Source organism: Pleurodeles waltl, chromosome 6 (genome assembly GCF_031143425.1).
Source record: "Pleurodeles waltl isolate 20211129_DDA chromosome 6, aPleWal1.hap1.20221129, whole genome shotgun sequence".
In the NCBI taxonomy this organism is placed as follows: domain Eukaryota; kingdom Metazoa; phylum Chordata; class Amphibia; order Caudata; family Salamandridae; genus Pleurodeles; species Pleurodeles waltl.
In genome coordinates, this window is record NC_090445.1 from 863400157 (window position 1) to 863413129 (window position 12973).

At 43.5% G+C, this 12973-nt stretch overlaps 1 protein-coding gene across 1 annotated transcript in view; it reads right to left on the reverse strand.

Moving 5' to 3' along the window:
* The window catches only part of MMS19 (MMS19 homolog, cytosolic iron-sulfur assembly component), a 493377-nt gene that overhangs the window by 187314 nt on the left and 293090 nt on the right, over positions 1-12973 (reverse strand). The window contains exons 17-18 of the mRNA XM_069239619.1: positions 11307-11404; positions 3033-3188 (exon numbers count right to left, since the gene is read on the reverse strand). Coding sequence (XP_069095720.1) covers positions 3033-3188; positions 11307-11404 — 254 coding nt within the window. The remainder of the gene's footprint in view (positions 1-3032; positions 3189-11306; positions 11405-12973) is intronic.

The following is a 12973-nucleotide window of genomic DNA, read 5'->3' on the forward strand; positions in this document are numbered from 1 at the left end:
CTTCAAAATTAGTCCATGTAATTCAGACAATTTTAATCACGGGACATAACGAATGCTTCAACATGTGTTTACAGATTACTCTTCTGTACCATAGCAAAAACTGTCCTAAAGTAACAGCACGTGGACCTTTTTAGTCTCAATACTGATTGATCCAACAGCACTAGCAATACAGTAGGTACGGGGCAGCATAATATTCATTTTATGTTTGGCCAATAATCTGCTATCCATGCTATTAACATATAAATGTCTGTCGAGGATTGTCACAGCTTATCTGGCTTCAACAGGGACCAAAACTCACAAGTCCAGTAAGGCAGCTTTCGATTCCAAATTGCCTCCTCATACATTAACACATTTTGGGCAGATGTGGAATCATGATTCAGGCATTTGCAGGCAGCAGATCACTCAATTTTTTACAGTCACCATTCATACATAGTAGGTACTTCTGACCAAAATAATATTTAATATGATCTAGTGTCATACTTCATTGAATGAAATATAACTCAATACAGGTGACAACAAATATTTTGTTTTATGTAGACGTCACAATCCAAAGATGTTCACGCCACTGTATATACCAACACGCATATCAAAAAATGTTCTCTTCGACTGCAACTGAGAAGGCAGCAAAAATCTAGGTCTCATCAATTCTCTGTATCTCCTGGCAGCTATTTTAGAACCCAGGAACATAACCTCTTTATCAGACTCTTTCCTAAAGTCATCAAGGCCCTGATTAGTTTCTTCTTGTCAATTATATTGCTCATAAGGGGTGAAAGAGTTGATCACTAACATATATCTGATTTCTTCAGGCGAAGAAATGCTGTGGGTGCTTGCTGACTGACATACCTGGAGGAATCAACAAAGTTCCCCGCTCTAAAGTAAATGATCAAAGACCTGAACAGGAAAGTATGGATTTTTACACTCTATAAATTATACACAGTATCTCTCGATGTTGCAGCAGATACGATTATTGAGAAATGGGAGGCCTTTCTTTGTGAATCAGTAGGCCAGGGGAAATGGAAATATTGTTGCGCTCCTACTAAACTGATCTCTAGTAGCTACAGACACAAACTTGCACATTTTAAGTTACTGAATAGGATGTACTGCTCTTCCAGCTCCTGCACAGAATTAACCCCAACAAACCTTCCCAAGATGAGGGATGTACAATGCCACCCTACATCGCCAAAGTACTGGAGAAAGCAATCAACACACAACTATGGAATTTCATAGAGGCCAACTCCTCCCTGGACAGCTCCCGGTCCGGCTTCCGCAGCAACCACAGCCTACAGACAGCCCTCATGGCAGCCACCAACGACATCCGATTACTCCTAGACTTCAGCAACACCGCAGTGCTCATACTCCTCGACCTCTCATCAGCATTTGACATGGTCTCCCACAGCACTCTACGCAACAGACTTCACGACATAGGATTCCACGGAAGAGCCCTGGAATTGATCCAACTCCTTCCTCTCTGGGAGGACGCAGAGGGTCAGACTCCAGACCTACACATCAAGACCCACAGAAGTCAACTGCGGAGTCCCCCAAGTATCCTCACTGAGTCCTACACTGTTCAACGTATACATGGCCCCTCTTGCAGCCATAATCAAAAGCCACGGTATGAACATCATGTCATATGGCGATGACACACAACTCATCATTTCCCTCACCGAAGACCTGGACACTGCCAAAAGGAACTTCCACTCAGGAATGGAAGCCGTCGCCACCTGGATGAGAGAAAGCTGCCTCAAGCTCAACTTCGACAAGACTGAGCTCATCATCTTTGGAAACTCCACCTCAGTTTGGGATGACTCCTGGTGGCCCACATCCCTCAGCACCACCCCTGCACTGACTGAGCACGCCCACAACCTAGGCAGCTTTCTCGACTCCTCTCTATCTATGACCCGCCAGGTAAACTCAGTCACCTCCTCCTGCTGGCACACACACTGCAAACTTTTGAAGCTCTTCAGTTGGATCCCAGAAGGCTGTCGCAGGACAGTCACCCATGCCTTACTCACAAGCAAGCTCCACTACGGCAATGCCAGCACCTCCAATAGAAACATTAAAAAAACTACAACTCATCCATAACGTCGCCGCCAGACTCATCCTGGACCTCCTACGCCGAGAACACATCTCCCAACACCCGAGGACCCTCCACTGGCTCCTGTTCGAGAAATGAATCACCTTCAAGCTACTCATCCACACGTACAAGGCACTACACAAAGCAGGACCAGCCTACCTGAACCACTGCGTCTCCGCCCACCCCCCCGCCAGAACCCTCCGCTCTGCTCAGATGGCCCTGTGGCCCTTGCCACCACCCCTCGCATCCGCAAAACCACTGCTGGAGGATGATACTTCACCTACATCGCAGCAAAGAGCTGGAACAACCACCTCAGACAATACCCGACGCTCACCATCTTCAGGAAGAACCTCAAGATGTGGCTCTTCAGATGAGGCCCTCCCCTTCCCCCCAGCATCTTGAGACCATCACGGGTGAGTAGCCGCACTTTTACAAAAACTGATTGATTGATTGACTTTTTTTAAGTGCTCTTTATTGGTTTTAGGCACTTCAAAGAATCTCTTAAGGAAACAATTACACATCCATTCTTGTTAAATCCTATGACAACACCTGGCTCAGTGCCACCTTTGCCATATTAATATGACAACTGAACAAGCTTAATGTAACCACCCTTGCACCAAAGTGATCAAAGGTCTTGACTTGGTCTATGCGCGACAATAACGGAATATATTGCCCAAAGAACGGCTCTTTCCTGAGGAGCGTCTTAATGGTTTTAGAAACACTGACCTCCAGCTGAGTCTCCTAACAAAAACCCAACTGCCACATCTGGAGCTATGAAAGTGCACTAGGAGAGCGTGGAAACAGAAAAACATCATCTGCAAAGGGCAATACAGGGATGCCCAAGCTCCCTAATTCAGAGACCAATCATGTTCGCACCTGGAGTGGTCTACTGCAATAACCAAAACTGTTGCTGTATTTTCCTAGCATAATAGGTACACTCAATGTATTTCACACTTACCATTTTGTTCCACTTGCATGTAGCGCAGTAGGATAGGGACGGTCTCTTTCACAATACTGGGGTGTGTGGATACAGCTGATAGTGCTTCAAAACGGCGCTGTCTCAAGGAATGCTCGGTTGGTGCAGACTCTTCATTCTGGCAGGTTTCCATTGTTTCTGTAGGTATAAGTAAACACTATTTTGAATCATTTTATAGGCAGCAAACAGTAGGGAACTGCAAAGAAGCACAGCAAATAGAGAAAAGGGCACTTAGAGTAAGCACACTTAAAGAAACTAAAAACCAACAGAAATGTAACAAAGTGTGCTCTTAATGCAACACCGAAAGTAACATCCTAGAAGTTGTTCAAGTCTTGTGAGAAACAGTAACTATTTAGAGTTAAAAATATAACACACCTATGTGCAGTCAGAAAAATATCAGTAATATGACTTTGCAGGAAACTTGGATAAATTGGTGTTGTCAGGTCTGTATTTCCTTAGAGATGTATTAACACTAAATTAGTTATACGCATGTGATGTCTACTGCTTAAGCATTAACTACTGAAAACTATAGGGTGTACGAGGAAATGATAACATTTAGCTGGGGTAACCAATGTAACAGCAATGCAAAGAAAGTGTCCCCTGGGCAATAAATTGGTAACAAACATGCACACTAATGAACAAGTTACTTAACTTGTGTAGTGCCTTATCTGGTAAAGACTATATCTAGCTGCAGATTCCTTACCTCTGATTTCTCCCCAGTGGTCAAACTGGATACAGAAGTATTTTTTTCATGAGCAGTGCTCCTGCACACCAGTAGGTGTCATCGTTCGGCTCTGCATCGACCGCACTAGAAATGACATTGCAGGTCCAATATAGGCGCCACCCAGACATCCGCTTCTTTTCACGACAGAAACGCAGAGCCATGAAGAACACAGACTACTGGTGTATCAAAACTAAGAAATCAGTTCGCCGAGCCGGGAGGTAGGGTTGGTTGTTAAGAAATCTGCATTTAGATATGGTCTGTACCAGGCGCTACCAAAGGTAAGTAACTTGTCCATCTGACAGACTTCTAGCTGCAGATTCCTTACCTTTGAATAGATACCCAACCAGCACCATCCCCGAGGATGGCTCTGCGAACCAAGGTCAAACATGAAAGGATCACACAGGCAAACGGCCCATCCCTACAGACCCAACCGTCCAAGCAGTAGTGTTTGGTGAACGTGTGCAAAGATGCCCACGTTGCCAACTGACAGATGTCAAGGATTGGAACTCCTTGCAGCTTTAGAATGAGCATGCAAATTCTCACGAGGTTGCTTCTTACCCAGTGTGTAGCACATTTTAATGCAGAGAACAACGCATTCGGAGATAGTTCTCTTTTACACTGCCCGACCTTTCTTCACACCCACATAACCAACAAAGAGTTGATCATCCACCTGGAACCCATTTGTACGATCAAGGAAGAACGCTAATGCTCTTTTTGGGTGCAGGCGATGTAGTTTCTCCTCTTCCTTAGAAGAATGTGTAAAAAGTAGGCAAGGTGATGGATTGGCCTACATGAAAGGGGGTAACCACTTTTGGCAAAAAGTAGGCCCTAGAGTGAAGCACCGCTTTGTCAGGATAGATGGAAAAGAAGGGCGGCTTAGATGACAGTGCCTGCAGCTCACTCACTCAGCGGGCAGATGTAACTGCCACAAGGAAGGCTGTTTTCAACACGAGAAGCCTGATAGGACAATTGTGAAGAGGCTCGAAAGGACTGTACATCAAAAAAGTCCAAACCAAATTCAGATCCCATTGAGGCATAATGAATGGAGAAAACATATGAGCAAGGTCTTCAAGGAACCTATTTTCAATAGGAATCTTAAACAAGGAAGGTTTTTCAGTCAACCGCAAAAACGCAGAAGTGGCAGACAGGTAACCTTTGAGAGTGCCCAAAGCAGAGCCCTGCTGGGCCAGAGAAAGGATAAACAATAGGACCTTAGAGAGAGGGCCAGAAAGGGGGTCAACAGACTTGTCTGTGCACCATGCTGTACATTTTTACAGGCGTATACTGGCTGCCAAGATTACGTTACAGACTTGGGGTAGAAGGTCAAAAGCTGTCAACTGCCAATGCTCAATCTCCACGCAAGAACGCAGAGACTGGAAAGATTCAGGTGGAGAACCCTCACCAGCTGCTGCGACAGAAGATCCTTCTGAAGGGGCAGTCTGATCAGAGGATCGATGGCCATGCTCAGTAGGTCGGAATACCAGATTATTTTTGCCCAGTCCAGAGCCACAAGGGTTACTTGGGCCCGGTCGTTCTTGATCTTCTTGAGAACTCTGGGCAGAAGTGGTATGGGTAGAAAGGTGAAGAGGAGGCCTGAGTTCCACTTGAGACGAAAAGCATTGGCAAGCCATTGCCGCCTTGGATAATCCAATGCGCAATACAGCTGACATTGCGGGTCCTCTGCGGAGGCAAACAGATCTAACCGATTTTCACCGAAATACAGGATAGAGGCTGAAACATCAGTATCTTAGCTTGAATTTCCTGGACTTGTCCCTCTGGAGGATAAGCCCAACACTGCACGGTGTCCAGAACAGCTATGATGAAAGGGAAAATCTGGGAGTGAGTCAATGTGACTTTGGCACGTTTATAGTGAACACCAGCAAATGCAAGAGGTCTACCCTAGTCTGGAGGTGGGAGACAACAGCGTGGGGCGAGCCTGCCTTCAACAGCCTGTCGTTGAGGTAAGGGAAGACTGACACCCCCGACTTGCGCAGATGAGCTGAGACCACCGCCATCACCTTGCTGAACACTCGAGTGGTGCAGGTAAGGCTAAAGGGGAGCACAGAGAATTCAATGTGCTCATGGCCTACCATGAACCACAAGTAACGTCTGTGGACAGGCAGGATGGGAATATGGAAATAAGCGTCTTTTAAGTTCAACCCTACAGTCCAGTCTCTTCGGTCCAAGGCTGATAAAACCTGAGCCAGAGTGAACAATCTGAACTTCTCCTTCCTGAGGAAGAGATCGAGGGACCAAAGGACTAGAAAAGGGAGGCCCTTGTTCTTTTTGGGTACCGGAAAGTAACGGGAATAGCAACTATGACCAACTTCTGCCACAGGAACACTCTCTATGGGTACCTTGGACTACAGAGCCACAACTTCCTCCCAGAGAAGTGCCAAGTGATCCTCCATCACCCATTCGCAGGATGGTGGCATGGATGGAGAGGTAGCCTCGGAGGGGAAGAACTAGCCCTTTGGACTATCTGCAAAACCCACCTATCTGCCTGTCCACTGACGTGATGCCAGAGGAGCACATGATGGCATCCTACTTCCGACTGGACTCTGGTGGAGAAGAGGTAGACATTGAAGGTTTAAAGACAGCGGGGGGGGGGGTTTACTGGCCAGATCGCTGGCTCCCTGATCCACAAGGACGGTGAATCCCACGTCCCCAGCCAGGCAGGGGCTGGGCAGCATCCAAGTCACAGTGACTGGAGGAGAACGGACGTGGCTCACCGCCCCTTACATAGGCACAAAAGGAAGACTGAGAGGGATGAGGGGCTGCCGTGAGGGCCCAGGACCTGGATGTAGCATGAGAAATGTTGAAGCACTTAAGCGCCAAGTCTGCCTTCTCCCCAAAGAGAATGGTGCCGTCAAAGGACACATCTAACAGATTGGCTTGGACATCCCCCCCAAAAGCCAGATGTCCTCAACCAGGCTTGGCGACTAAGGGCCACCATTGATGCAACCGCTCTGCCCAGTGAGTTGGTCGTGCTCAGTCCACATCTGATTGTGACCTTTGCTGTGTCTCTCTCATCAGCAACAGCTTGAGACAGTATACCCCAGGACTCCTTCGAGCCCTGTGGCAGCACTTGTGCAACCGTATCCCACTGCATGTGGGAGTAACAGCCCAAAAGGCATGCGGTGTTCATGGGCCGCAATGCCAGGCTGGAGGAAGAAAACATCTTCCCATGTTGGTCTAGTCACACTAAGACACCAGCCCACTGTTTGGCAAGGTGCCCAGATCACTGGAATCAGCTAGGTCCTTATACCAGTTATCTTCAGTCAAATGTTCTCCAAGGGGATCAGGGTACCCACAGATTTATTCAGATCCACCCCAGTCATACTTGCCACAGGATCTATCAAGGAAAGCAGGCATTGTTTCCAACCCAGATGGTCTGGTTGAAGGGGAAGTAGAGGATTTCATTTTGTTAAGAGATAACAGACATAGGTAATGTATACAATTAGAAAAATAACATCACTGATGGAAGAGGGAAGGCAGAAAGAAAATCCTCCAAATCAAATAAATCACTGATGGAAGAGAGAATGTAGAAATCCCTTCTTGGCTGGGGGTGTGGGTCCCCGGAGGTCAGTGAGAAAAGAAATGCTGTAATGGAGATAAGGTAAGACTAGATATCCTCACTTAAGGTGAAGGGTTCAATGAATACATGGCTACAGTGTGCGTAATTCAAGTCTTCAAATCAGCAGATTCATTTTGTCAAGAGTTTTACACCTTTTTGTGAAAAGGACGGAGATTGAAGGGAAGCAAGAGCCTTTATTGCATTAGAGATGAACAAACTGAGCTAACATTCACTGCAGCAAGCCCTCAGAAGGAAATAGAGAAAAAACATTTATATCAAACAGGATTTTCTATTTTTATGATTTCTCACACAAAAAACTTGTTAATACTGTAGGTTAAAAAAATATTGTTTTAATCTTTGCACACAATGTGTAGAAGAGATGGGAAGCAGAGTATATCGATATAGATAACATAGTGGCAGCACAGATGGCAGTATCAGGAGGATATTGCCTTTGTCTTAATTCCTCATGCCCAATAATGCAGCTCAGTACCACAAAATATGAACACAAGTGTACTTCATTACCATGTGTTTGGTTGGTTATTGATTACAAAGCTTTCACTCTACATGAAACCATGTTGGTCACATATACAATGCAAAATCTGAAATCGTACTCCGTGGTGAAAATTCTAGTTTGCATTGTTTAAAGTTTGACTTTTTGCACCTGAACATACATTTGTGCATGACGAGTACAAGGGTTTTATTCTGCCCAGCATACCCCCTATTTTACCACTAGCTGGTAGCAATTAAAAGGGCAAGATCTCAGCTATTAAGATATATTATCACTCACACTGCAAAAACACAAGAGAAAGTTCCACTGCATTTGGGAGCCAGCCCAAAACGTGGCTTTGAAATGTAACAGCAAGAAAATTAGCCAAGGAATAGATTTTTTTCCTTGATGTTCATATTACAGATTAATTTCCCTCCTTCCCCCCCCTTTAGCATCAATCAATGCCAGCTCAGACCATCTAACAAGAAGTCGTGAAACAAAAGAGAAAATATTTAATCAGCAAGAGCGCCAACTTCAAGATCTCCATTAAATACATTAGCCTAAATTGTTACTTCACCCAGGTAGAAACTTTATACAAATCCTAAAACTGAAAATAAGGAACGTACCTTTTAAAAGTGAAAATGGGAGGAAGTAGAAAGTTTGGCATGGGTAAAAACAAAAAACAGGGAGTCTGTGGTCAGTGATTAATTTGTGCTGGTGGTTCCAGGTGGTGGGGACTGGGATATATTTTTTTTATCTCAAACTATGACCCAAAGCAAGAGATAGAAAGGAAGAAAAGGGAGAAATGAGAGATAGGAAAACAGCTTCAAAGGGAGAAAGCAGGGACGAAAAAGAACCTGCAGGAGTTAAACAACGTGACAGGAAGTGTATGGTCAGCGGAGAAAGATGCAAGTGGTGCAATCCAGACTAGGTAGCCTTGGTGTTGCTTAGTTTTTTATGGGTCTGTTAATTCGCTCTTCTTTCTCTCACTTTTTCTATAAGCATTTGAGTTGTTAGACTTTTGACTGCTTTAAAACAGGTCTGGTTAAGTCTTAGATCAAGTAACATCCTGACTGAAGAAGAGTGTGGATTCATTCGTTTGTCTTACCGTTACTTTCTACTAGTCTTTTGCAAGTGTAGTTGGGTTTGCAAATTTTGTTGAACGTTGGCAGTTCAAGAACCATTACATCACCTTATTCCAACTCATTAATTTTCTCTCTTCTAAGTGCATAGCATATGATTCATACTGAGGAAAGCATCGCCCTATCTGCTAGCAAGCTCGACCGCCAACAATATGAAAAACTGAAACGGAAGTCTGTTTTGGCCATAATATGTGAATGTGCTGCAAATATTAAATCCCAGGGCCCATACTGTAAGAGGAAATTAATCAGGCATTACGTAAGCCAAGAGTTCTCGCTTTTAAAAACCAAGCATTTTCAATGCAAGGGGTCTCGCATTTGTTCGAGTAAGAGCTATTAGCGTTGTAAAGCAAAAAAAAACAAAAAAAACAGCGCGATTGTGCTATGTAAAATGCAGCGTGATCGCGCTGCGTGGAAAATGAACAGATAAAGTAGTCCAGACTCCAGGCTGAAAACATTGAGCCTTGTATGTTTTTGGTACTTTACCGGTGCTGTGTAGGTGGGCTAAACACCGGAAAAGGCATGACGTATGCATGCCTTTTTACAAATGAAAGCAAGTGGATTTTAAAAGGTAAGCCCACGAACCAACGTAAGTGACTGACGTGGCATGGGCGTGGTTTGAAGCCCAAAGAGAGATTACAGAATGGACGGAGCACTTTGTGCTCGCCCATAACAAGTTACTGCCTTTGTTTATACTTGTTTGCGATGGTTTAAAAAACGTGTCTTCTGCTCGCAGTAAATGCATGAGGCAAAAAAAATAAGTGCCGGCCCTCAAAAATAAGTGCCGGTGCCCAGCACCGGAACACACCTGCTCAAATTAAGCACTGGGAGACTTACATATTGAAACAAGCCTGCCATCACTACAGGATAAGGGAAACCCTTTCAGAGCAAGTATTTAAAGATGGACTAAGGTATATGCTATGCAAACAATTAGTCATTTGCAATGTGATGTACTTTCATATGCATGTGTAACCGTTCATTGCTGCTGAAAGAGAACACAAGCAAAAATTTTATTCAGGACGCAAGTGTGCATCTGTTTGGTCCCTGTGTGGTCTCAGGACAAGGCACCTATGAGTGCCGAAATATGCTTAAGGATACCAGAGTGGGCGACTTAAACTAGTGGAACATGGATCAGTGGATGTAATGGTATCCTTGTTTTTCTCTGTCCTCTCCCACAGAAACATCTTTCAAAAGACTGGAAGGCAATGTGTGGGAAGGAATAAAATGGAGCTTTTAAAGAATTACATAGCGGATAGTCTTATACTAACTTACACCTTAATAAGCATTGGCAAGGCCAAGAGGTCTCACTTATATAAGAGCGGTTCTAGGCTATTAACTTTGCCAAAGCTCGTCTGTAAAGTATCATTTAAAAATTAAAAGAAAAAGCATTAAAAAATACTGGAGTAAAAGCAAACACCTTATTTAATGCATCTCAGAACTAGACACTGAGCTCAATATTTCCACTCTTTATTAATGGCTTGGTTTATATTTTTCAAATACTTTTCACTCAGGACTCTCTGAACAGAATTCAGAAAGTGTAAGGAAGTTCAAAGGAAAATGCCTGCCAATGCCTAATTTATTTTTCACAGGACTCGTAACTGATACATGCTCCAATCATTTTGCCCTCTGCAGCAGCTCAGGTAGCAGATGTATGGACATCTGGAAAAAGAGACATCTCCTAGTCAGTCATGCGAACTACATCTTCTGCCTCAAATGCCAGCTGAGCGAGTGCAGCAACATGCCTCTACAACAGAGCCATAAAATGTTGTGTCCAAGGGCCTGTTTTCTCATGCAATATGTGGAATATAAAGATAAAACAAAAACAACTCTTAAAATCTGCTCTTTAGTTATCCCTTAGAAAAAGTATATTTGTTGTTATGCTTTTACAGACAAGCTGCATAAGGAAGCGACACAGATCACAGATGACAGGCATTTGGGGGCGGCATCACACGAGGAAGATCGCAAGAAAACACATGCACTCTCATGGAGTGATGAATGAGAAAGAAAAAAGTAGTTCCCTAAATGTAAGCAGTGGAAGGATACAAATCAGACAATTGAAAAGATGATAAAGAAACTATGCTCTAGACGAGGGAAAATACAAGAAGAATAACGCAAGCAATTCAGAGTGGCAATATAAACCCAAGCAATGGGCAAGCTCTAAGCCCACTATTACGTTTTTAGCATTCTCCACAAAAGGGTTTCACCTACAGACAGCCAAAAGATGTCAGGTATGTGGAACCTAAAAAGTACAAATTGTGCTGTGTGTCACATTTTGTCTGTATCTGTGAACAGGATTTTAACTCAAACTAGCAGTTTTAAAGCAACAAACCTGTGCCTTGGTCGTCTGAAAGCACTGGCACCATTTTGTTGGCAAAGGCAGATGGATATAATCTAGCCAGTGACCCAGATGCCTCTATTGCTGCTGAACTGCGAGAAGAAAGAAAGTATAATTATTAAGATATAGAAGCCTACCTGCACTAGGGATATAAAACCTATAGAAATGTTTGCATACATGTTTTACAAAAATATGGTGAAATACATATTACTAAAATATTGGAATGCACACATTCACTAAATGATCTCAGATTAACATTATGTAAAAAAAATAAAAACTGCTGCTGCCTAGGGAGCAACACGACAATACATATACATGAGCATCCACGTCACAGTAAACATTATAGCATTGACACACCAGGCCATGACATAGCTGATTAATGGCAGTGATTTTAAATTTGTTTTCATTTGAGATTACAGTATATGGAAAATGTTACTTCTCTAGTAAGCATCTGTTTGTGGCATGTAGTGGTGTAGATTCACATGTTCTGCATACTTCTGCTATCTAGTGTTGGGTCCGGAAGGTTGCAAGTTGTTTTTGTTCGAAAAGTCTTTTGAGTCACAAAGTAGAGAAACTCCTCCACTTGCTTGCAATGTGCATGGTCCTCGACTCCATGTTAAGATTGTTTTCACGCAGGCGGTGATGAATGGAGTGCAATAAAAAGATAATCAAGTGACGTGACCATGCGTGAGAATATATATTTAGAGACTTTAACGGCCACAGGTGTCCGGGGAGGCGGGTGGGCGCATGTAAATCTACATCATTACATGTCACAAACAGATGCTTAGTGGATAAGTAACATTTTCCGTTTGATGGCATGTGTGGCTGTACATAAATATGTCCTGCATAGTGCCTCCTAAAAAGTGGTGGCTAACCTGTGGGTTTTACAGTGTTCTGAAAAAAAGTGCATAGCACTGCCTGTCCCACATTGGCTTGTTGGCATGCTAAAACATCCACACAATATTGTTTGGTGAAAGTGTATGGTGTTGACCTCATAGCTGCCTTACAAATTTCAGCTACAGGTATGATACCTAGAAATGCCAAGGATGCACCTTTCTGACGTGTTGAATGTACTCTTGCGTTAAGCAGTGGCCTTTTGGCTTTTCAATAGCAAGTTTGAATGCACTTAACAATCCATCTTCCTATGCTGTATTTAGTAACATGGTTACCTTTATGTGGCGGAGAAAAGGCAACAAAAAGTTGTTTTGTCAGTCTAAACATAAGCGCTCTTTTCACATCTAACGCATGGAGGGCTCTTTCAGCAACTGAATTAAATTGGGGGGAAAACGGCAACTCAATAGTTTGATTAAGATGGAATTGAGATACTATTTTTAGTAGATATTTTTTGTTGGTGTGAAGAACCACTTTATGTTTGTATACCTGAAAAAAGGACTCTTGTAATGTTAATGCCTGAAGCTCACTTACACGTCCCAGGGAAGTGACTGCAACTAAAAAGGCACTTTCCACGAGAGAAACTTCAGAGGGTGTGAATGTAGTGTTTCAAAGTGTGGTCCCAAAAGTCTAGGGAGTACTATATTAAGGTTTCAAGAAGGCACTGGAGGTAATCTTTGCAGTATTACAGTTTTTAGTCCTTCCATAAAAGCCTTTATGACAGGAATTTTAAAAAGAGAAGACTGTTGTATGTTTTGAAGATAAGCAGT